General features: G+C 40.1%; 1 protein-coding gene across 2 annotated transcripts in view; it reads left to right on the top strand.

Moving 5' to 3' along the window:
* Window positions 1-23,774, top strand: part of UBE2E1 (ubiquitin conjugating enzyme E2 E1) — a gene marked incomplete at both ends in the record, with an annotated part of 45,732 nt that extends 21,958 nt beyond the window's left edge. For both annotated transcript variants that reach the window (XM_080338728.1, XM_080338729.1), the window contains 3 exons: window positions 16,396-16,528; window positions 22,026-22,173; window positions 23,677-23,774. In XM_080338728.1, coding sequence (XP_080194854.1) covers window positions 16,396-16,528; window positions 22,026-22,173; window positions 23,677-23,774 — 379 coding nt within the window. The remainder of the gene's footprint in view (window positions 1-16,395; window positions 16,529-22,025; window positions 22,174-23,676) is intronic.
* Window positions 23,775-24,628: the final 854 nt, after the last annotated feature.

Here is a 24,628-nt window from a genome sequence, read left to right as displayed (position 1 = left end):
AGCTCAGTAGTTTCTCTGAATTGTCCTTTTCTGTCGTGCAGTAACTATATCAAGCAAGGTTTCCACTGAAACTGTAACACCAATGTCATCAGTCTGTAATCCAGTGAAGTCCCTCTGGAATCTACTTCCACTGCTTTTATAAATCTAACGCCTCTACAAAGAGACCCCTATTTTATTAAATGTTTTGGTTGAAGTCATGCTTGTGTTCAGTGCAGCTTTCACCAAGACAATGGCAGTTAAATACAAATACAGGGGTACACCTTTCTTCCAAGTGCCCAAAAATGTCATTGCATTGATCCCTTTTAAGCCATTTATCCGTGACACTGGTGGCAGCACCTGAGAACTTGCTGATGTTCACAAAGTAAGTTGGAACTGTTGACTGTAAGCGCTTCTACAGGGAAGTTTAAAATAGCGTGCGGAATATGTGTGATATCAGAGGTTTGGGTGACATTACGTGATATGTTTTTTCTTTAGCTTTTTTATTGTCTCACTAGTGTCTCCAGCTATATGTGCACTATTTGATTTGGTTAGGGTTTGTTTGTTTTTTCTTCAAATATATGTGTGTATGTGTTATATAGGAGACCATTTTTTAACACTTATATTATTTGTTTTCTCATGTTCTCCCACAAGCTTCTTGCTCAGAGTTCATAAAGTTTGAGTTTCTTTACTTCCTTTACTTGTTCATCTCACTGTTTCTCCTAGTAGACAGGCAAGTTTACTCTGTCTAGAAGAAAATAGCCAGGATGAAATACTTCAGTCATTTATTTAACTGTTAGCTTCATGCTGCACTGAACACTAGTGCAGAAAGAACAAAATAAATTGGAAACATCTGCTTGCATTTTCTCATAACAGAAGAACAAGAGATGTGTTCTATTGAAATTAAAGGTGACAAATATAAGAGTAATAAAAGGAAGGTATTATATGTGTCTTCAATACATAAAATTAGGCTATGGAACTTACTATCACAGGAAATGTTAGGGCCAAGAACATAACAGGATTTGAAACAAAATTGGGCAGGCATGTGGGTATCATGAATGTTCAAAGTTAGTCTTACTAATAGTGGTGATTTTGGAGCAGTATTAAACCCATGCTCCTAGGCTTAAGCAAATTTATCTTGAGATGTTGTATCAGAAGAGGACTGATGGAGGACTGGGCAGAGAAGAACCTTATGAAGTTTAACATGGGCAGGTGTAGGGTCCTGCACCTGGGGAGGAATAACCCCAGGCACCAGTACAGTTTAGGGGTGGACCTGCTGGAAAGTAGCACTGCAGGGAAGGACTTGTTAGTTCTGGTCAAAAACAGGTTGACCCTGAGTCAACAATGTACCCTTGTAGCCAAGAAGGCCAATGGTACCTGGGGTGCATTAACAAGAGTGTGACCAGCAGGTTGGGGGAGGTCGTCCTCCCCCTCTACTCTGCCCTGGTGAGGCCACATCTGGAGTACTATGTCCAGTTCTGGGCTCCCCAGTCTAAGAAGGATAGGGAAGTACTGGAGGGAGTGCAGCGACAGGCTACAAAGTTGATTAGGGACCTAGAGCATCTTTCTTACAAGGAGAGACTGAGCGAGCTGGGTCTGTTCAGCCTGGAGAAGAGAAGGCTGAGAGAGGATCTAGCAATGTTTATAAATATCTCAAGGATGGGTGTCAAGACTCCTTTCAGTGGTGCCCAGCGATAGGATGAGAGGCAATGGGCACAGACTGAAGCAAAGGAGGATCCATCTGAATATGAGGAGAAACTTCTTTATTCTGAGGGTGCCAGAGCACTGGAACAGGCTGCCCAGAGAGGTTGCGGAGTCTCCTTCTCTGAGACATTCAAAACCTGTCTCAACACATTCCTGTGTGATCTGTTCTAGATGAACTTGCTTTAGCAGGTGGGTTGGACTAGATGATCTCCAGAGGTCCCTTCCAACCCCAACCATTCTGTGATTCTGTGAGGAGCATGCTTTTTGAAGTCTTTCAAATTAAACTTGCCTATGGATTAAAATTTACTGAAATTCTGAGTGTTGCGTGGAAATCTTGTTGTCCTGTCCCAGCTTGTACGTATGTAAGTATTTTTTTTCTCCCTCCCTTCTTCCACATACATGCCTATCTTGTATCTCTTTGGGGCTGGATAGCCTCCTTACATACTTTCTTTGTCCCTTTCTGTATCCCTTTTTTGCATCCCTTTCCCTATCAGCTCACCCCAGGAATGACCGTTACTAATCGCGTCTGATCAGGTTGCACGGGAATGCCTACAGAAATGACCTACAAAGTGAGCAATAGAATCCAAGGACTTATGAATGATTAATACCTACATGGAGCAAGAGCCACAACGTTGATTAAACTTGAGTATGCTGTGATGAGCAAAATCACTATATTTCTGTAAAGGAAGTGATGATGGTAGCAAGCTCTTCACCATGTCTTGGCTTTTTAATAAGTGGCACTTCAAGTTATGGAATTAATTCCACTGAGTGGAAAAATATCAGGAGTGAAGTAATAAATATGTTAAAAGGTTTGACTATTGTATTTGACATTTATGCCTGCAAATCTTGGCAGGGCTTTAAACCAGACAGTTCTTACACACTGGGGCTGGGGAATAGAAATATCTTCTTGATATGCTAAAGTTGTTTTAAAAAACAAACAAACAAACAAAAACCACGCAACCAAAGAACAAAAACCCACATCTGTAGTATCGGGGGAAAAAAAAAAAAAAGTGGTTGAGCAAAAGCATAATAGAAACAACAACTAGAAATCCCTGCACATTAGCCAAAATATTTGAGGTCTTCACGTTCTCTTATTGAGAGTATAGGAAAGGCAACTTGAATAAATCATGTGGCTTTGAAGGAAAGAACCTTAAAATGTCTCCTGTAGAGGAGTTCAGCCCTCTGCAGAGCTGTGCGAGTTCCTTTGTAAGGTTCTGTTCTTCTGTAATTATCTGAAAACTACAGTCAGATTAACGGCAGAAGCAAAGCTTGTTGTTTGTTTCTAAGATGCTCAGGAGTAGCACTGATTCATAACAAATCCTTAGAGTTTATTCTTCCATAAAGAATACTATATTTTGTCTTATTACAAGGATGCGGAAGCAACAAGGATGCTTTCAAAAGCGTTCCTTGCTGACAGTAACTGTGAGAGTGAGGAATGCCTTAATTACTGATTGGGCTAAGCATGATGAAGCAAACCCCCAATCAAAGTGCTTTGCAGCAATCTGGCTTTTGCAGTCGCTGCTGGTTTTTTTCTGGGTTCCCAAAAGATCTTTCTCTATCCTTCTGTGCATATGAATTTGTTCTGCTGAATTTGATGGTTGTTTTGTCATTGACTTGAACTATCCCAGACCGATACAGAAGTACTGGTTTCTAGAAAGACACTTGACAAATGTATTTGCTAACAGGACAGAACTTTAACAACACATAGTCTGCTGCAAATGTCTTAATGAATAGGGAAGATACTTACTGTTTACTGGCCTAGTGCTCATTCAGGGCATACCGATGGTGATGAGTCTTCCCATCTTGAAAAAGGAAGGGGGTAGGTTTTTCTGGCACGTGAAAGAGAAAAAGACTTAACAGATAAGTACAAAGTAATGTCTTGTCCATCAGCTTTTGTGTAATGATGTCCACTTTCTCTCTATCTTCATTTATTGCAGGGCAACAATAAACCAGGACACTCTTAAAAAGAGTATTGGAGAAGTAGGTGGATTTTGGCAAAGAAAGATGGAAATTATTTTTAAAAAACCCCAAAAAATGACAATTGGAGGAGTTCTTATATGAAGATACAGGGGTTGTTTCGTTTCAGAAAACAGACTGAGTTTTCTTTATTTTTATTCTCTAGAGACAACAAATGAGAAGTTTATTTTCCTCTGTATTTTAATATAAGAACAAAGGCTTATGGAATTGAGATTAAAAGATAGAGAAATCTAATGTATTTTAAAGAATTAAATTAGACACAGGGATTCCATGCTGTATTACATTGCTGAAGCCAGGAATTTAGCAAGCTTCAAAAAGGCTCAGGCTTCTATGGAGGGCAAACACAGACAGAATTACTGCAGCTTATTGGTAATACCAATTTCAGAAGGGAAACATGGATGCCTGGTTTTGAGGCTCAGTCAGTTACTGCTGGGGATGATCTTAAGGTAGGGGAAAGCAGAAGACCTAGAAGAAGCCTTCCAGTGCTTTTCTCTGCCCCATTTGACACTGGAAACCAGCCAGAGACAGGGCATTGGAATAAATGGACTTTAGATCACATCCAGCCTGCTGATTTCCGATATTTCCTTCGATAAGCTAGTAGAGGAACAAAGTTCTGTGACAAAATTTGCGTTTGACCTGTGATCAAGTCTTCCTGTTAATACTACTTCTGTTATACTGATGGGTGGACAGAACTTTATTTTAACATTGTTTTACAAAAGGAAACTGTGTTTAGAAAAAATATTTTTAAGTAGTATTATAAAGGTTTTGTACGTTATGAAATACAAATATATATATATATGTGACAAAAGTATCTTTAAGAGTAATTTCCCAAAGTATTTTTGTCAATACCTGTCTCAGAGAATTGAGGTTTAAAGCTGAATATGAGTGCATACATACTTCATTGTCTTACTTGGGTATTTAAGGTTGACTTTGCCTGATCAAATTTCAAGTTTGTGGTATTGTTAACTCATGTCTTGAAAGTTAGGTGTGTGACTTGACTTGTAGTTTTACATATATTTATACAGAGTGAATTAAAAAAATAGTTTTAGTATTGGTTAGTTTGCAACTCTGTTAGTGATACTACCATTGGGATGGGGTTTTTTTGTGTGATCTGTTTTACTCTTCTGTAACAAGATGAGCTCAGCAGAAAAGAACTATTTTCAGTTAGTTTGCCTTAACTGAAAAAAGAGAGTTGTCTTATAATAACTTTAAATTACATTTTATTAAGAACCAAATATAAAACAAAAGTATATTAAAAGTCTGGTGTAACGATGTGTCATCTGCCTTTGGAATTTGTCTCTTCTTACTGATTTATTAGGAAGACTATTTGTGTGTATGCCAGAGGTTTTATTTACTGACCTTTCTGAACTGAGATCATCTTGACATAGAAACTCAAATGAAGAAATATCTCTTAATTATCTTGTCTCAAAAGTTCAAGCGGGGTTGCCTAGACTGGCTGAGGAATTTTCTAACGTAGTCTAAATATATTTATGTTGTAAATGTATTGCTGTTTGACCATCTTTATTTCACTAAAGGGAATACTTGAAATGCCTTTTAGTGAGAAAGTCAAAGAGACTGAAGCTGTACTGACTGGAAACAAATATTTTTTCTTTCTTCTTCTTGTACTTTTCCCTGCCTTCATACCCCAAATCCTTGTGATAGATTGCTAATGATAGATTTCTTTCTCTTCTTATGTTGATGTGTATGTAAAATTACATCAGGCCTGTCAGTTCTTCCAGGTGTTTTGCCATACTACTGTATACTATTATGCCAGTTTCACATTTGTGCCTAATTGTAAGTAACATGTTCAGTTTTTCTTCAAAAAATTAATAGTGTAAAATTAGGTGGAACCTGTACATCTGTCTTCGTGTCAGTTTTAAAATTTTCTAGGCATGTCTCTTAGTATCTGTTGCTATTACAGCTGCGCTGGTGCAAAACTCTCAAAACATACCTAGGAACTCTAATTTTGTCACTCTTGCTTTAAGGTGTTACTTGTAGCAATGCTTGGGTTAAAAGGTTGGAAAATGTCAAGTGCTGTCCCTAAAACTCTGGCATGTGTCTGTGAGGTGCGCTTTCCTCCTTCTGTCTCAATGAAATATGACAGAAAATGTCATGCTAGCATTACAACCAGTTAAATTATTAACACTATACAATAAAGTAGTGCAAATTTTTACTAAATGCCACTAAAGATCTTTCTCTGTGAATGTCATGGATTGTGTGGGGAGTTTATGAGGAAAAATATGTCATTTTTTGTTGGAACTAGAAAATCCTAGGGAACATGGGAACACACCTTTTCAACTAATTACAGTGTAAACTTAGCATGATTTTTTTTTTCTTTCTTTTTTTCATGAAAGTGGAAGTTTGAAACCTAGTTTAACTTAAGAATGTCAGTGGTCAGCTGAAGGAGCGAGGTTTCCAAGCTGTGTGGGACCAGGAGCAGTTATGAGGTGGATGCCTGGACCACTTTGTGCTCTGTGGCTGTTCTTTCCTACCTCCCTGCCATGGGCCTCTGTCCGCAGAAGTGAACAGCCACCCATGGGTGTCATCTTTCCAGCTGATTAAATTGTTGCAAAGTCTTTTCTTTTTGGTGGAAATGGGGGAGGAGCAGACGTGGGTGCTGGCTTTTGTGTGTGGAAATGTGGCGTGCTTTTTATAAAAGGTGTAAGTGATATAATGGCCAAAGCTGAAACGTATTGCTTGGCACTTCATTGTCTTTAATGTTTCCTTACATTCAGGAGATACTTCCAGACAAAAATGTCATGAAGTGAAGGTATTGGGAAGTTTGAAAGTAAATGATGCAATTTTTTTTTGCTTTGGGGGGAAGTTACTTAATGTGAATTGCCAAATAGCATTCTAGAGAAAAAGGATAATTTGTGGAGGACTGTATCTGCCCCTTGAAATTAGTGCATGCAAGTTGGCCTCAAAACTGTATATACTATTTAAGAGCACTGCTTAGTCTTCTTGTGGTTCCTAATGTGGATTAAATTTAATGTTTCTAATACTATGAAAATAAACAAACAAAACCTAACAGCTTTAGAAGGCCACCACAAATTCCTATTCAGGCTATCCTTATGCATGTGAAATTGCCATCAAGAAATCAAAAGCCTATTTTTGCTTTTAAATCCCTTGAAAGTTTGTTTTCTGGTTTTGTTTCCCCTGAGCTTTTGTCTTCATGTCAGCTTCAGAACAATAGTTAGGTAAGAAAATGCTACAATAAATGCTGGTTAGCTATTGTGACTGGCTCGTGTTAGCAACTATTATTAAGGAGAACAACTTGCAGTAGTATGTAAACAATTTTTAGTGACTGCTATGTAGCTGGCTGGCAGCTGTGCTGTATTGAAGTGTAAGTAATCTTGTTTTACTTAAAAAATACTGAACTCACATCTCAGGTAAAATTTCTAGCCTATGCATGTTGAAGTTTCAAAACTCAAAGGTAGTGTTTTCAAATAACTTTTCCGCTAGGCAGCTTTGATAGTTTAGAATTGTGAAAACTAGTAAAGAGATGCTTTGGGTAGTACAGCATAACTGATAATATTTTGTTATTTTGAGTAACCAGATTTTGTTTTGATATTTGATGGTTTGTTCAATTTTGCTGTTATCTTCTGCAGTGAAATAGGTTAATTCAAATGCAGTGATCTTGATTTGTTCAGTGAATGTCAAGGAAAGGAATTTAATGTAAGGAGTTTAACATAGATAAAGGAGAAGGGGAAGGAAGACATCCAGATTTTTTTTCTTTTTCGGTTTCATGTGTCATTAAGATACATCATTCAAAACATAATATATTTAGATTAGCAACATAATTTAATCAGTATCAGCATTGGTATGCTGATGGGAAGCAATAGAAAGATGTGAAGCCAAGATAATGGGATGACCTGCTTCTCAAGTAATGTTGATTCTACCTATCCTTCATCTAATGGGGAAAGAAAGACTGTTGGTGTTGATTGCCCCATGGATTTGTTTTAACTTGTAGCATGTTTTTAGGGTGAGTTGGCTGGTAGGTGGTGGGGCAGGCAGATGGATCAGTTTTGGAGCATGAGGTACATGAGCAGATTTTTTTCTTTAGGTCATGCTCTCTTGAAAACTTAGTTGCCTATAAACCATCAATCTCAAAATACTGGATCATCTGTTCTGAGTACAGACTTTAAACAGAATTCCCGTAGTTCAGTGCAAGAGAGATGGCAGTGAATCTCTAGCCTGGCAATGCATTGTCTGCCCTCTTTAAAATAGCCCTTTTCCTCCCCATGGAAGAAAACTACCCCGAGGAGACAGTTGGATGAAACCACAAGAACTGTGTCCTTGTGAGTCTGAGGAAGTTGGAGAGTCTTGTCTGCTTTCAATTTTCAGCATAGCAGGGGCTTCTTGCCAAGTGTTACACATAATTTTTCACTTTCTGGGGCCAGTTTTTCCAAGCTGGTTTGTAGCTGCTGTTGCCCTTTTGATCTAAGTTATTTAGCATATGCATTTTATGATCTACAGAATTACCAGTTATGATGAAATCAATAGGGCAAACTGACGATAATCAAGTGCAAGATAACCAGTCCAGTATGTTATCTCAGACAGGTAGTCTTACGACATAGGTGGGATCCTTTTTTATTTCTTCTTTTCCTAAATGTGGACTTCTGAAGAGACAGAAGTCTCCAGAACACATCAGCACAATCTTAGCAGCTTTACAATTGATGTTCTACAGGGCGCCTAAATATTTATGATGTGCAGGGCTTTTTTTATCCATTTATCAAGACCACCTTTCATATTCCCACACTGATGTGGATAGGAGAGCAGATGGGTGTGGAGGACAAACAACTTTCGGTCCCAGCCTGATTCTGGAATGGCAAGTTAGTTGTGGTGGATTTCCATTTTCTCTAGTGAATAAAACATGTTATTTAGGGGAGAGCACTCTGATAATTTTAACGTAGCACAGTTCAGGCTGCTTAGGGGACATTATTGAACCATTTTGTTGTCAGAGAGGGTGGTTTCTTTTCTACGTATATAAGAAACTACCTTGTTCCAATATGTAGGAACCAAAGGGAAATAAAGCTTTTGTTTTATGTCATGAGCGGTACACCACATTTGAGATTAGTAACACAAGAATTTTTATATTTATTAATAGTATTGATTCTCTTTTATTGTCCTTAAATACAAGACTGGCGATTTGATGCTGGGCAACCACTTTCAGAGTATGTTTGCTATATAAAAGCATTGAAATTACAGTAACAAGTAGATTTACTAGTTATATTTCTATAACAACTTCCAAAAACCTGCTGGAATGTAAGGAGGCTCCAAGCAAATGTAGTTGCAAAAATGCTGCATTTGTGAAACTGCTTACTTTAGCTTACCAATTGTAAGTTGCGCATCTATGCCCTAAATAATAAATTTGGAAATGAGGTCTAATGATGTGAAGAAATTCCTGTCCCCATGTTGGCAGCTAATAGTCCAGTTGACACATGGCAGGAAGGAAACTGATGTAGGAATAACACAAGGTTAAGTTGGCAGAACACAATTTCTACCATCACATCTTCTTGTCATTTTAAATACACTGCTGCTAGTTGTTAGGCAAGTCAGATTCTCTTCTGCTCTTTCCCAGTTTGTTTTATTTTTTCCTGTGCAGAGTAGTTAGTATTTAATGGGAGATGCAAGGTCAAATATAAGCCGGCACATTTTAATTTATTTAATTTTTGGACACAGTGTCAAGCTATAACTATGAGGAGAAAAGGAAAGCAGATTTGCATACAGTGAAAATAATGTCATTGACTGCTTAGTTTGGCATTTTCTGTATTTGCATAGACCTGCAGAAACAGCCTCTTTGCTGTCGTGTTGGACACAGAAAATGTTCCTACTTGTAGTAGGACAAATGTGCAGTGCTATGAGGTGGAAGAGACTAGGAAGAAGCCAATGCAAAGGAAAATGGAAGCCCTTGAGAGCTGAGCAGGCTGGGTTTGTTTTCAGTTTTGGAACCACTGCTAAATTGATTAATTTCTCTTGAACCCTTTTATGAGGACTCACTCCTAAATGGAAGTGATTATTGTTAAACTAAATAGATCTGCAGCACACTCCTGAGAATACCGTAAGTCTCCTGACCTCCCCGTTAACTGAGATTTTATTTTAAATCTTTGAAGCCTGGTTTAAATATCAGACGCTGCAATGAAACTATTCACGAGCGTTGGCCTTTTCACCAAGTAGTTTAGTAGTAACTTCACAGTAATATTTTGTAGAGACTGAAATATTTCAGGTGAAGGTCCTAAATTTGCAAGTACTCCTGAGCATTTCTCTTCCTGTTGTAATTGAAAAGAGTGAGATCTTGGCAAGGATCAGGCTTTTTCAGTTGTTGTGTGATCTTTTTGCCAAGTATTTTTATATAAACTGGAAAGCCTAGTCTTTTTTTTTTTTCTCCCACAAAGAAATCCCCCTGAAGTCTCATAAATCCCTGCCTAACACCTTATCAGCTCCATTATCAGAGCTGTTTAGTTATTTAGTTCCTTTTTTAACCTCGTAAGAATGTAATTCGCTGCACTGTTTATCCTCCAGTTTAAGCTTTGTGCAATTTATGTGCGATTTTCAAACCTTCCCTCCCCAATTTTATATTAGTCTGATACTTAAGGGAAAAGCTTTGGTAGATGCTAAACCAGAAATTTTGTGTGTGCTCTTCTTTGTTAGAAATGTGGTGGGATTTGTAAGGTACTTACCCGCATGCAATAATATTGTGACTGCCATTTTGAAGTTAAGACAGAAAATACAGTATCTTCAATGAGTTACAAGAAAAATAATAGTATTTACCACTTGGTGCTGGAAAACCATGTCCTTGAACATGCATTAGATGGAGAATTAAGGTTGGTTTTCACAATTTTATAGTTCGGATTGCTGTAGCAATATATAACATTCCATCTTTGCTCACCTCTCATTTCCTTCCTTTGCCTCTTTCTTATGTTTTAATTAAAACCAGCTGCAATTCCTGCCCCTTGCTGTCTTTTCCCTCTGTCTTTGGTTGAGCTCTCAGGCATTTCACCTATGCCCAATCCATCATTTTTAGCTAACATTAACATAGAGGAGCACCTTGGCTGTGTATAAGGACAGTGGGCAAAAATATCAGTTTGATTCACGTAGTTACGTGGTAATTCAGTATGTTACCTTTAAATCTCCACAGTTGCCCAGGAGGGGTTGTGTTGTGTTTTGATTTTTTGTTTTTCTTTCTTTTCCTTTTGTTTCCATGCTTTGACTAAAAATTGGAGGCAAAATATTACATCTCCAAGTGGGGATAAAGTGGCAATTATATGGGTAGCCCAGGGTATCCTTTTAACTACTTCTGTTTCGCCTGGTCGAATTTCTTCCTAATAACTGTGTAATGTTTTAATGCTTATTTTATAATTGAAAAACCTGTGTAAGTCTTGTACGTGAGTCTTTGCACTGCATTGCAGCGTGCTTAACATAGTGGGATCCTGCCTGTGAACGGAGTGTCTCGGTGCTATAGTAATAAAAATAATATATTTTAGTAGCTAAAGGATGTGTAAAAAGTGACAATTTATTTCTAAAATTAGAGCTGTGCATTAATATGAAGCTTTTTTGTTTGCTTGGTTTTAACTCTGTTCTTTGACATTCCCATTTTTAACACAGCTTGTTCAAAGATCTATAGAGTAAAATTTCTTTGAATGAGGGATTTTCTAAGTGTGTGTTTATCAATGGCTACTCTAGACTAGCTGTCCTTCTTCCTTGTAGACCCCACACCTGCCTCCCCCAGTGATCTAGGACTTCTGGGGTACTTTTGCAGTCTCTGCACCAGCTTCAGCCTAATGACATAGGTGAGCAAGCTCAGCATGGATGCTCTTGGTGGACAACCAGCAAAAGCAGCATTTTTAACCTGAGATCAGGAATGGAGTAGATTAGGAGGGAAAATCAAGGAGCACCAGAACTTCATGGGAGAAGGACATACTGCCTCCCTGTCAGCTACCCAGTCAAAATTTCTAATGCATTTTGTGCATGCAATCAAAAGGGGGGAGAGGGGCAGGGGGTGAGGAGAAAAGAAAGGGTTAAAAAAAAGAGACCTTTTAACAGTCAATTCAATAGCTCTTAAAGCTGTGTAGTAAGGTGATGTGTATGTGACCAAGACGCAATTCCATGTTCAGTCATTCACTGTTTTGTAGTACAAAATAAAACAACAAAAAATGGGATGTTGTTATCAGTTTGTAATGGCAGAGCTTTTTGTTGGAGATGATTAGATTCTCTGCCACCTTGGAATTCCCAGGTGTCATTAGTATGTTGTTTGCTTTCTCATTTGAGTTATGTCCCTTGGCAAAGGTCGTGTCTGTGGTGTTTTTGGAAATTTTATTTATTTTCCACAAGTGTGCAGTTTCAAAGCAGCTTAGCTACTTGCATCAGATTCTTCCTGTTCAGGGCAAAATAGCCTCAAAAATAGTATCTAGGGATATAGAACAGCCAGAGTATGAGTTTGTGGTTTTGTTATTTGCAGTTTTAACTGAAACATGTTGTCGTTTTTCACGAGGTATTATTTATTTCAGCTTACCATGAAATTGCCCTTCTTCTCACCACTCTGACAGATAGCCACCTCTGGTATTTTCAAACCACTCTGCTGAATTAGTTAGCTTTTAAAAGGAAGTTGCACTTCTTTGGTATATCAGGTTATTAACCTAATGTCTGTAGCATCAACTAATTTTTGATACATTTTTCACTACTGTGATCTGCTGTTGCGTGTTTTCTATATTTCAAAGAAGAGGAACTAAAGCATTCACCAGGCTGTACCGTCACTAGCTTACATTATCATTTGGTCAACTCCTAGAAAGGACCAGGTAGTTTCCAACTGTACTAGCAAGTTGACGTAAACAGTGAGCTTTTTCTGAGTCATTCTCCTGGAAATCCCAGAGATTTTCTTACATGATGGACACCAAAAAATCCTTCCTTCCCTCGATGGCATAGACATCCTTTGAGTGATTTGCCCAGGGGTGCCCAGGCAGAGGAGGGAGCTGAGTTTGTGTCTGCAAAATATCAGAGTGGTATCACGTAATGCAGGGCTGTGGTGGAGGTGGTATCTGGCTGGCTTAATACGAAAAAAGCCATAGGCTGACTGTTCTTGCAGACTATCTGTCATTTCAGCTTTTTCAAGACATGAAAAAGTGTGTGTTTGTGTCTCTTCTCTGTGAACACTTTATCTCTGGGACAGAGTCCTGTGTTTACAATTGCTCAGTATTGCAGGGCATCTGAGTGTGCAACCAATTTACTTAGGTATCGTTCTGCTCCCCAGCCTCTTCTGCGGGCATTTCTAATTTGTTTTAAATTGAGAAAGAACACAGCACCTGCCAGCAAAGGGAGCCAGAGCAAGATGAGGTTCTTCCAAAGCAACACAAGGCTGGTTGGGACTTGGCCGAGGCAGAACTTTGAGCTTGGTCTCACCCGTGCCAAGACTTTCTCTCTGCCTTGCCTGTACTAGCAGGATTCAGATTGCTGCTTCTAGATTTGGAAAGGTAGATAGTTCTCAAACAAAAATTACCCTGGCACTGGGCATTATTGTCATAACATCCTCCCAAGGATAAGCCAGCAGCAACTTGGGAATGATCAGAAGCAGTTGTTACAGTGGGTGCAGTGCATCTTCACTGAGTGTATCACTGTTTTTTCCAGGGAAGAGAGATCTCAGTTGCACTCTTGTAAGACACATGCTACCCAATCTGATAATGATGGGTTGGGACTTCTTCAGTTTTCTTTTGGATGTCATCTTTTAGTCTGCATTACCAGTCTTTCATTTCTTTCTTTGGAAGTGAAGAGGTTGTGGGCTATTGAATTCAATACAGAATGCTGTTGCTCTCATATTCTTGTCTTGCAGTGGAAACAATTTCCAGGTAATTGGTTAAAATTGTCTTCCCAGTGGTCATGTTGGACAGCTTCAAAATGTTGCATTAACAGATCTAGACACCTCATTTGAGCAGTGGTGGCACACATCAGGCAAAGTGGCAGCTGTGCTTGTGAGCCTGGTATCTACGCATCAGTGAATTTCTTTTCAAAGCAGATAATTGCAAGGATTTTTAAACAAAGAATGTAATCTTTAACCTTTGACAATTTTCATATCTCCACCAAAAGTTAATGCTGCTGCACTGATGCTGTGGTCCAGTATCAGCACTTTTCTGTTAGGCACTAGATTTTCTTTAGCTGCTTGATATACTACCTGATCCTAATTTAAATCTGAGCAATATTGCACTCAGAAGCTGACTTGCTGTCTTCCTCTTTCAGTCTTTCCTTTATAACAAATCAATCTTAATATGTAAAAACTGGTCATCTACAGCTATTTCGCTCTGTTAATTGAATTATTAAAAGCTTCAGAGGTAAGCTTAGTACATCACTGTTAAAGCCTACTGATGTCTTGCAAAGATGTTGCACTTTTTTAATACAGAGGTCTAGCAGTTTATTACTTGCATGCAATGACAGCTCTAATTGGAAACCTAACAGGATACAGGAGATTTCTAAGACTATTACAAATAATAATACATTATTTTTTAAGTCTGTGGGATTTTTTTTATTGATAGTCCTTTGGGTTGAAGCTGGAAATAAAATGCAAAACATTGAAATATTTCTCGTTGGTTCAGAGGGCTGTATTCAGTGCTAATTGCACATCACATTTCTTGAGTGCTGAAGTGCTCCCAGTTGGCAGTACTTGTGATATAAATTCCAACAGTAAATCGGTGCTAACAAAGCTCAAGTACCTGTTCCGTTCAGTAGCTCCATCTTTAGGGGAGGGAGGGGAAGATGATCACAGCGCAACTTGCAGCAATGACAGTGTGTCAGTAGGTTGCTAATACCTACATAAAGAGGCGATTCTTGGAGTGGTGACTAAGGGTGCCCCAGAGAGTCCTTTGCAGAAAGTTTTTGCAGTTAAGCTGATGTCTTTCGAGAAGTAGAGCTTCCAGTTGAAATATAGCGCTCTTCCAGTTTAGTGCACAAGTGGTAGCTGGAGAGCACTGAGTGCCCAAATATATAGACCTGCACAGGACAGGGACAAGTCGTTAAGTGGGAGCGGGATGCCAGGAGCGCTCAGGATGGAATGGCTTTTACTTTAATTTAGTACCGATTCTGAGCTGCGTGGGGTTTTGGGTTCTGAGGAGAGAAATCTTTCCCTGGTGGCTGGTTCCTCGCTTTGCAGAGAACCCATCTCCCTTTACTACCTTCTTACATGCTTTGCTTCCCCAGGAGCGTGCTTTTAGCTATAGCTTCACTATTGTTGAACTATTTAGCACCAACATGCTGTGAACTTTTATTTTTAGTTTAATCTGAAAATAAAATTTTACATTTAATAACAAAACTAGCTCCCTTTCTCTCCCCTGATTCCCCTGCTGTCAAGAATACATTCACCAGTACTACAAAGAGCACAGGAAAAAAAACATGTCTCTGAACTATGTTGTTACATGGAGAATTTATATATTTGTAACTGTATTTCTATTTGTAACACTGTTACTAACACCTAACAATCACCCTGGTTCCCTTCATGTTAATCAAATTCATATTGTCATGGATATATTGAATTTATTGGGTTGCCTTCCCTCTCAAGTAATACTGCTCCATGATTGTTATAATATGAAAAGAACCTTTTTTTATACTTTTGCCTTATATTAGCATTGTTAAGAGAAGGAGGGGAAAAAGAGCAAGGCTGGTTTTCATTGTATTAGGGATGTAAAAACCCAGCCCCTTTGAGAACAAGGGGAGAAGAGATTGCTAAAGTCATAGCACATCCATGATGGAAAAAGCTGTGTCAGCACCTCCCTTTATGCAAAAGGAGTTTTCAGCTCTGGCATCTTGCAGATAAAATACTACCATAGCAGCACAGAAAGAGGTAGCAATGGAGTCCTAAAACCTTAATGGCTTTATACGTTGAGCTGTACTTAGAAATACTCAGTGACATATGGCACGCTGCAGAATACAAGTGTCTGAGGATCTCGGCAAAACTAATTTTCAACAAGCAGACATTTGTGTTCTGCAGCACCTTTAGTTTGTACTGCTCTTGGTCAGCTACTGGCAGGTTAGGGAGAATCTAGAATTAAACAAAGCTGGTTTGAGAAGTCACTGCTTTAATTTGACACAGTGATTTTAATTCCCCTTAAAAAAAAAAGCAGTTCCACAGCGCAAATAATATCAATGGGTTTAGTTCATGTGGATTCATTTTAGAAAAATAATAAAAGTGTAGGAAGTTTTGATATTTAAGAGTGTCATCATGTATTTGTTTTCCTTCAATTACACCATGAGCCTCGATTTAGCAATAATACAGGAATATATTTTATATTTAAAGAACACACAAGGTTAATAAAATCAATGTAAGTCCTTAATTTATTTAGTATGGTCTTTGGCATGGCATAGTGCTATTAAGGCTGAGCTAGAAGAACCACTTCTGAAATACAGTAGGAATTTGTTCTTTGAAACTTACATTTTCTGGTGTGTTGAGATTGTATAACATGCTCAGGAGCAGTTCTGGGCAATGCTGCTCTTATAAATGTCAGCAGAGAGAAGCTGAAAACCTTACCTCACCTCTAGTTTCTCAGCTTTGCTAAGCAGTCTGTAACACAGATAAAACTAGGTAAGATTGCTGAGATTTTGGAAGCATTCAATCTATTTTTAATCCCTGTCTTTACTTCAGGTGGTGTATGAAGTGTAACACTGAAAACTTTCTTCCATATCATACTTGAAGAAGCTAAGAAGTTGTATTTATTTCAACTGTGGTAATATTCCTAAACCAATTTTTTTTTTCTCTCTTAGCGCTGGCCCCAAAGGTGATAACATCTATGAATGGAGATCAACCATTCTAGGACCTCCAGGTTCAGTCTATGAGGGAGGCGTTTTCTTCCTTGACATCACATTTACACCAGAATATCCTTTCAAGCCTCCAAAGGTAAGAGACCTGTAGCTGATGTCTTAAATCATGGAACACAGCCTGTTTGAAAGCCATTCCCTTTAAGAACAATCTTGGGCTCCTTTCAGACATAACATTAGTTTCTATTAGCTAATGTTTACAGCTTTTCCAGTCCTCTTGCTTGCTATTTTACAGCTTGTTTTCTTTTACCCTGCTTCTATTTATAAGAGGTCCTAAGCAATTACTGTGAGCATCCAGACAGGGCTCTGAAACTGAAAAGTAAATAAACTTGGGGAGAAGAGAAAGGATACAAATACTTGTTTCTCAAACCACTCAGTTACCATAAGCATAACAGTTCTGTGTGTTTTGGCCACTAAACTAGTATTTAATTTTTCAGTTTTGTTGGGTACTTGTGTTGTTCACCTACTTGTACACTAACAAAAAGTTTTTGTAGGTGTGTTTTATTTGTGAAGCTCTTGTATTCCCTTGTTGTTGTGTTCCAGTGCTACAAGGCAAATATCAGCGCAAGTGAATGTTTTCTTGTGGTTCACATACTTGGCCAGAGGAAGAGTGTTGGCTTACAAGAAGAGGTGGTTGCATATACATTTCATGTTTTGCTTGTATCTGAAAGCATTGATGTGCCTGTTTAACTTCATACTTCAAGTCATCGCATTGATAAAATAAATGCCAATGACTGACCCGTTTTCAGACTTTGGGCTACTCTGCAGGAGAAATGACTTGCTGCCATAGTTCAGGCCATCAATCCATCTCATTGGAGGCAGTGCTAACTGGTCACACGAGACAAATTAATACAAGCTTCCCAAATTAAGGAAACTGTTTGACTGTTCTTGCTAGCATAACTGCAGGCTTTCTGGTAGTATCAACAGGACCTTAAATACTACCCCTGAACTAGGGCTCCAATTCACAAGCACAATGGTCTACCTTGGGACATCTCTAGTGATTTCCTGCTGACGCCCATCCATCCCTCTTTGGCAGCATAGATGCTTCTCCTATGTCTTGTGTTAAAATTTAATTCACTTCAGAATAGTTTTTCATTATTCTGGTTTAATTAGTTTGCATTGGACAATTTATTGTCCTACTGACTATGTGCAGTATCTCATGCAATAAGCCAATAAGCATTTGAAGAGGGAGCTTTCACCTTCTGGTGTGTGCTTTGCTACACCTTTGTGTTCTGTGCTGCAGGTCAGAAGCATTTATCATTCCAGGTTGATCCAACCTGGTGCCTTATAAGACCATATAATAACTACCAGTGGTATTGAGACAGCCCAATATGCCAAGTTCTGTGGCACAGAACCGAAGATACAGGTTTTTTTTGTTCCAGCTCAGCCATGCTTTCCATTCTGCACTTCTGACAGGGTTTCTTTGTCTTTGGATCTAAACCCTGGCCCAGATGAAAAGAGGGGTGGGATTAAGAAAAACAGGCACCACTTAGTGAGGTCTTAAAAGACTAGTTTAGTGGAGGTTCAGTGTATTGTGGCAGAGTTGCATTTAAACGGAGTCTTTCATCTAGCAGAGTCCAAGTTGGTTTACAAACCACATCTATGTATGGAAACAAAATACATGTAGCTTCAGTCCCATTAAGATGGGAAATAGGAGAAAGCACAGCGGTGATCTAATAGAACTTGCGCTAACTGGGTACTTCAGGTTGAAATGAATACCCTCTCTTTTGTTGAGAACCAAAGACTCTTATAGCATCTCCTGTGTTAACACCTATGCTAGTGTTAATCGATGATACTGTGGGAAATATAATTACATTGCTCCTGCTTTATTCCTGCTAATTTTTTTATTTTGGATTACCCAACTGCTTGCAGTGACTGATAAATATTGTTTGTGGGTCATCTTGAAGTGGTAGGGCTAATGTAATTATCATAGCCTTCCTGTATTTGTCTTTTAGGGCAAGAAATAAAGAAACAGCTAGTTGAAACAAAACCTGGAGTGTCATCTTGATGATAAGCGCTAGTAGAACAGCAGAATGGTTGAAGGCTGTTTCAAAAGCCTTGACCTCTGAAAAGATTAAGCTGTCTAGAGCGAAGGGACTAGTTTCCCTTGAACCTTCCTTGGTAAGCCTTGCAAGAATGGTGGAAGAAATCCTCAACTGCCTCTTTGAGTCCTCTGTAATTCTCACAAGGACAGTCCCTGCTGTGGGCTCTCCCGTGGTGAAGTGCCTATAGCAGTACACATTTCATAAGCTGAAAATGAAATGTCATTAAGGGATTTACCTTCTTAAATAAAGTGGTGAAACTGGTCATCCTGGCTGGTTTCCAAGCCCTTGGGAATACGTGTGAGAGAAGACATTGAGGCACAGCCACTATTGACAGATGCCATGTGGTTGACGAGTGTCCTGGAGATGTGTGATGAAGGACATAGAGGTGAAGCCTTTGAGGAGTCGGTCTGGCTCCAGATGAGGGTTTGATTCAGTATGTTGGAGCAAACTTTTTGGGGGAGGATGTTGCTATAGGAGAGCCAGAGGGCTGGGCTGGAAGTGGTATTAATGGATTCCTGGGAGGGTATAAAGAGGGACTGCACTACGGTACTTGAGGCTGAAGAAATTAAAGGTCTTAAAATTTCACTTGGAAATGCATTGCACAGTACAAGGAACTATAGTAGGAGAAATCTGATACAGGGGCAGATACTCTCTCCTGTCCTCAATATGTGTAATGGAGTTCTTTTGCATTTATTGAGCATTCTGTACAACACTTTGAAGATAGTAGTGCTCATCTGTTCTTTGCTTTTATGTTCTCTCATTTTGTGTGGTATTCTGCTTTTGCCTTTGTTTCAGATAGCAATCGAGTCAGGCACATGCTGGGTGGGCCTGAATTCAGGAGAATCCAATAAACAAATATAATTACAATGTAAGAGTTCAGTACTTACTCCTCCAGATGATTGCTATTCTTTTGTAGTATTACAATGGACGTTTTCCCAAGAGTTGTGTTATAGTTAGGTTAGATTTCATTTATTGAGGTGAAAACAGTAGCTTGTGTTGACCTGGTGTGTACTTTGATCATTTGTATTAATAACCTTTAACCACTTCCTTCCCCCCATTCCCATTTTGCTGCTTGTGTAAATTAACCTCTGCTATCACTTCAGGGTAAGGTTGAGATTAGCTTCTTTTATGTCTTTTCAAAAGCTGTGCTTAACTCTGTGTAGTTACTGCATTAATGTAATCTCAGGTGGTACATTTCCAAAGGATTGTTAGGTTACAGTATATTTTTCTGCTATTCCTCATGCTGTTCTCTTGACCCTGAATACATTATTCTACCTTCCAAGTAACTAAGTTTCTCTTGATTTTGGTCTGAATCTGCTAGCTTTATTTATTTATTTATTCTCTTTAAGGTGTAGTGAACATTTCCTTTAAATATTTTTGTTTTCAAGTGGGTCTGCAATCTCTTCCCCTCTCTTCATTTGGGTTTCCTGCATGACTTGCTTTTGTACCATCAGCAAAAACTGTAAATGGCAAGCAGCTGGACTACATGTGTCTAACACCATCCCAGTTCTGACTTGCTGCTTAAGTGAAAACAAATTTAGATTTTTCTCACAGTGATTTGGTTAGATAGAGCTGCTCTAGTTGGAGAAAACTACTTTTGGTGCCATGGGTATAACCCTCAAGGATTGTATTTTAAGGCTTGTTAAAGAAACAGGCTATTCTGAAAATACATGGGAGTCTTCTTTCTCTCTTTCACTTCCTTCCCAAGTAATAATTAAAAAGTGAGTCTAATTTTTAGGGGCAAACATGATTTGTGCTTTGCTATCAGTTATTAGTCAACTGGACTGAGAAACTGCCTACAGAGGTTGATTTCTGCAGTATTGAGTAGTTAGCTTTTGTGCTCAGCATCAGTATTAACAACTTTCTGTCTTTACAAATTAGAACTCTTGACCTCTCTGTTAATTTGGTCCTTATTGTATCAACTTGGAAATACTCCACACTTCCCCTTCTGGAAGTGTTTAATCTGTTAAAATTATTACCTCGCCTACCCTTAAGAAGCCTTGGCAAGAGACCTAAGCTGCAGGTCAAATAGAGAAACACTGAGCAAGCAGTGTGCTGGGCTGAGGGCTGCTCAGGAATCGAAAGCAGAGCCGCTGCCAGCAACTGCAAATGCCACAAACTTCTCTGTTTTGCCTGGGGTTGGGGCAGGTACCGCAGTCAGGTCTGCCCTCTGCTCAGGCTGGTGTGCATGGAATGCAGAAAGTCTTTGCCGCGCTTCTGAGGGTTGGATGATCCAGGAAACGAACATCGTTTTGGTTGCTCACCTGTTGTGCCTCCCAAGTAGACAGCAGCGGGGGATCTTGGTTTTGGACTTGCAGCTTGTTGCAGAAGGTGTGGGAGGGGAACACACATCTCTGCTCTCTTGCAGGCATTTTGCTATTCCCACCCATAGCGTGTGAAAGTGTAGGATTTGGGGTTTTTTGTTTGTTTGCTTCCTATTTTAATCTAAAATCCAAGCAGTTTACAAGGAACAAAGTAGAAGAGTCTCCCCAAGCATGCAGTGTGTTTGTCTCCTGTGTAACAAGTAACTGCTTTTAAAGCAAGTCCAAAAATGGCCAGTGCGCTCTGTACATCAGGAGCGTTACTGGGAACGCTGCAGGGATGCGGTGCAAGGGGACACACGAGGCACCAGGGCTTTGTAGCTGTGTCACCCCACCCCGAGCCTACAAGAGGGAGGGTCATAGGCAAAAGTTTTGCATCAGAAAGACAGTAAGAAAAATGAGGGTAGGCCAACAAGTTTTACACGTGGGCTGGTCTAATCTCCAGAGAAAGCACTAGTGTGTTCTTTGTACCACATGCTTACCGAGTGTGTTTTGCAAATACCCCCATGACCTATAAACAGACAATAAAGTTCGTGGGTGTGGATAGCTGACAAATTCTGAGGATTTAGGGCATGAACCCTCCAACCTTTATTCACGCGGTTAGTCCTAATTCAGGCTGCTGCTGTTCATCCAGCGGGTCAGGGTAAGGCCCTTCTGCAGGTTGCATTGTGTTATCCTGAAAACAGCTCGTGGTGCTTTTGTTTCCCTTTCGGATAACTTCTGTGGGGAGCTGCCCTGCTCAGTCACATCTCCCAAATCTCAAAATAATAAAATCCAACCAGTTCCCCCCTATGGCTGAGCTCTTAAAAGTGATGGGAGCCGTGGTTACGAGTGCCCCGCCCTGTCTGGGGGATTTTCCGTGTCCTCCGCATCCCAGCAGGAGCAAAATGCTGGCGTTAAAGCCGCGGGCCCCTTTGCTGATGTGAGCAAGAAGACAACAAGTGGGGCCGTCGGGGAGCCCCCGGGCAGCCCGGCCGTTCGCAGCGGGGCGGCCTGTGAGGCGGCGGGGCCCGGCTGCGCCCCCGACAGCGGCCGCCAGAGGGCGGCGGCGGCCCGGGGAGCCCGCCCGGCGCGGTGTGAGCCCGCCGGCCCTGGCTCGGCCCGGCACCCCGGGCCCAAAGGGCCTTCTCCCCACCCGTCAGTTCGTACCGCCTGCCAGTGGTGTGGTACCCCGGCACGCCGGATAACGTTAATTAGCTGTTTCTTGCAGGTAACGTTCCGGACGAGAATCTACCACTGTAATATTAACAGCCAAGGCGTCATCTGCCTGGACATTTTAAAAGACAACTGGAGCCCAGCATTAACCATTTCTAAAGTTCTCCTCTCCATCTGCTCCCTCCTCACAGACTGCAACCCGGGTAAGTCGGGGGGTGGTTAGTAGATCGAGAGAGGTTCTTCTTCCCCTCTACTCTGCCCTGGTGAGACCACATCTGGAATATTGTGTCCAGTTCTGGGCCCCTCAGTTCAAGAAGGACAAGAGAGAGTCCAGCGCAGGACAACAAAGATGATTAGGGGAGTGAAGCATCTCCCTTATGAGGAAAGGCTGAGGGAGCTGGGGCTCTTTAGCTTGGAGGAGACTGAGGGGTGACCTCATTAATGTTTACAAATATATAAAGGGTGAGTGTCATGAGGATGGAGCCAGGCTCTTCTCGGTGACAACCAATAGTAAGACAAGGGGCAGTGGACACAAACTGGAACACAGGATGCTGCACTTATATATGAGAAGAAACTTCTCGGTGAGGGTGACAGAGCACTGGAACAGGCTGCCCAGGGGAATGTGGAGTCTCCTACTCTGGAGACAGTCAAAACTCACTTCGATGCCTTCCTGCGTAATCGTCCTGCTCCAGCAGGGGGATTGGACTAGATGATCTTTTGAGGTCTCTTCCAATCTCTAGCATTCTGTGAAGTCCCCTGCATGGCCACACACCCTGCCAAATCCCTTGGCCCCCATCTCATCCCTCTGGCTTCAGCCAGGGTGTCTCTGGCCTCCAGCACAGCAGGTTTCCTCTCCGGAGCAGGGCATGAGGTGGTGGAGGTGATGCACCCCACCTGCCCGCTGTGCACAGCTGACTGGCGGGGAATGCGGTGGTCCTCCTACTGGCACATAGAATTGCCTTCCCCTTCCAAACCCGCTCAGGTTTGGGGTAAGGGTTAAACACTCTTCTCTGGTCTGTAGGACTGTAGTCACTCGGTAATGGAGCTAAAAGAGCCACAAACGCAGTTCTGAAAACGAGGGGACTCACCTTTTACTTCCCACCGTCTATTTAAAGCCGGTGATCAACTATGCCACAAGCAGTCCTCACTGCATCGCTAATCCACCATTACTCACACCAGTTAAGGGGAATACGCCTTGGTTTGCAAAGTCAATTTTACAGGTTGTGTTTCTATACGTGTCCATAAAACATGAGAGAAACGCCAGAGTTCATGCTATATTACATATAATAAAAATAAACTTGTTGGAAAAATGAAACCTTTCCTTGTGATCTGATCTTTCCTAGAAAGCAGATTTATATTGGTACAAGTACACTTAGCAATGAGTATGTCCCAGGCACTTTCAGAAGGGGTAAAAGAAACCTGAAATATGTGAATCAGTGGAAATTCTCAGTAATGCAAAATATGACAATATTAGATTGTCATTTAAACTCCTTAAAACTTTAACAGGCATTTCACTCTTTATTAGATAATACATTAGTATGTCACCATAAATACAAATCAGTGAAGATACAGACCATCAATTCAGTATATTTATGTTGTTGCAGTGTACCTTACCTGTGTGATTCCCTTGTATGAAATTCACAGTTTCACTTTATTTTATGCAGTAGCTTGTCTGAAATAAGCAGTTTGCTTTCTTTTCTTTTCAGCTGACCCCCTGGTTGGAAGTATTGCCACTCAGTATATGACTAACAGAGCAGAGCACGACAGAATGGCCAGACAATGGACCAAAAGATACGCTACATAAGTTGGATTTTCATCAAACTCTTACATTATTTGTCTGTGATGGAAAGAGCTGCTTATGATTTTGAAGGGGTGGGGGGAGGGAGGGTGCTGGTAAAGAGTAGGGTATTTCTATAACAGATTTTATTCAGTCTTTTATTTCCTAAGATTTTGTTGTTGTAACTTAAGGTATCTTGCTACAGTAGACAGCTAGGATTGGGAATAGCGTATTTTAAGACTGTAATTAGTTCAGCAATATTAGCTCACATATAGTACCGAGAAGAATGTAAACTACTTAGACTTCTTTGGTTTTCAGTTTGCTTGCAATATGTAAAAGATTAAAACAGCTTAATTTTGTACAGGTACATACGTTGACATTTATGTAAAAGTCTTTTCAAGACTCTACACGCTGTTTTTGCTTTTTGTTTTGGGTTTGGGGAGTTTATTTTGTGTTCTGGGTTGGGTTTGTTTTTTTAAAAAAAAGCTGTCGGGATTGTTTTCCCCTGCGGAGGGCACATTGGTATTTAACAAATCCTTTTTAAAGACTGTCATCTCGTGATCTGTGATATGGAGAGGTGGATATATGGCCTCACATATGAAATGAGAAGTAGTTTAATGTATTATTTTATAAGCCAATCTATCTTTGTGAAAAGAATAAAGGGTTTAATCAGGACTTACGGCAACCTGTAGTGAAATACCTTAAGCTGTTTAACTGTAAGGCGTGGAATAGGAGTCACTCAGTGGATTGGTTGTATGTTGTGGGCTACTTAAGTCTGCATTTGTTACTGTGCTAATAAAAAGATGTTTAAAAAAAAGGAAAAAGGGAGGAGGAAAGATTTCTGCATAGTGCCTTGCTTTATCATTTTGCCAGAACAGTGT

Source organism: Nesoenas mayeri (assembly GCF_963082525.1).
Source record: "Nesoenas mayeri genome assembly, chromosome: 2".
Taxonomy (NCBI): Eukaryota; Metazoa; Chordata; class Aves; order Columbiformes; family Columbidae; genus Nesoenas; species Nesoenas mayeri.
Note: the sequence above shows the minus strand (reverse complement) of the source record. Positions and strands in the feature narration are given on the sequence as shown.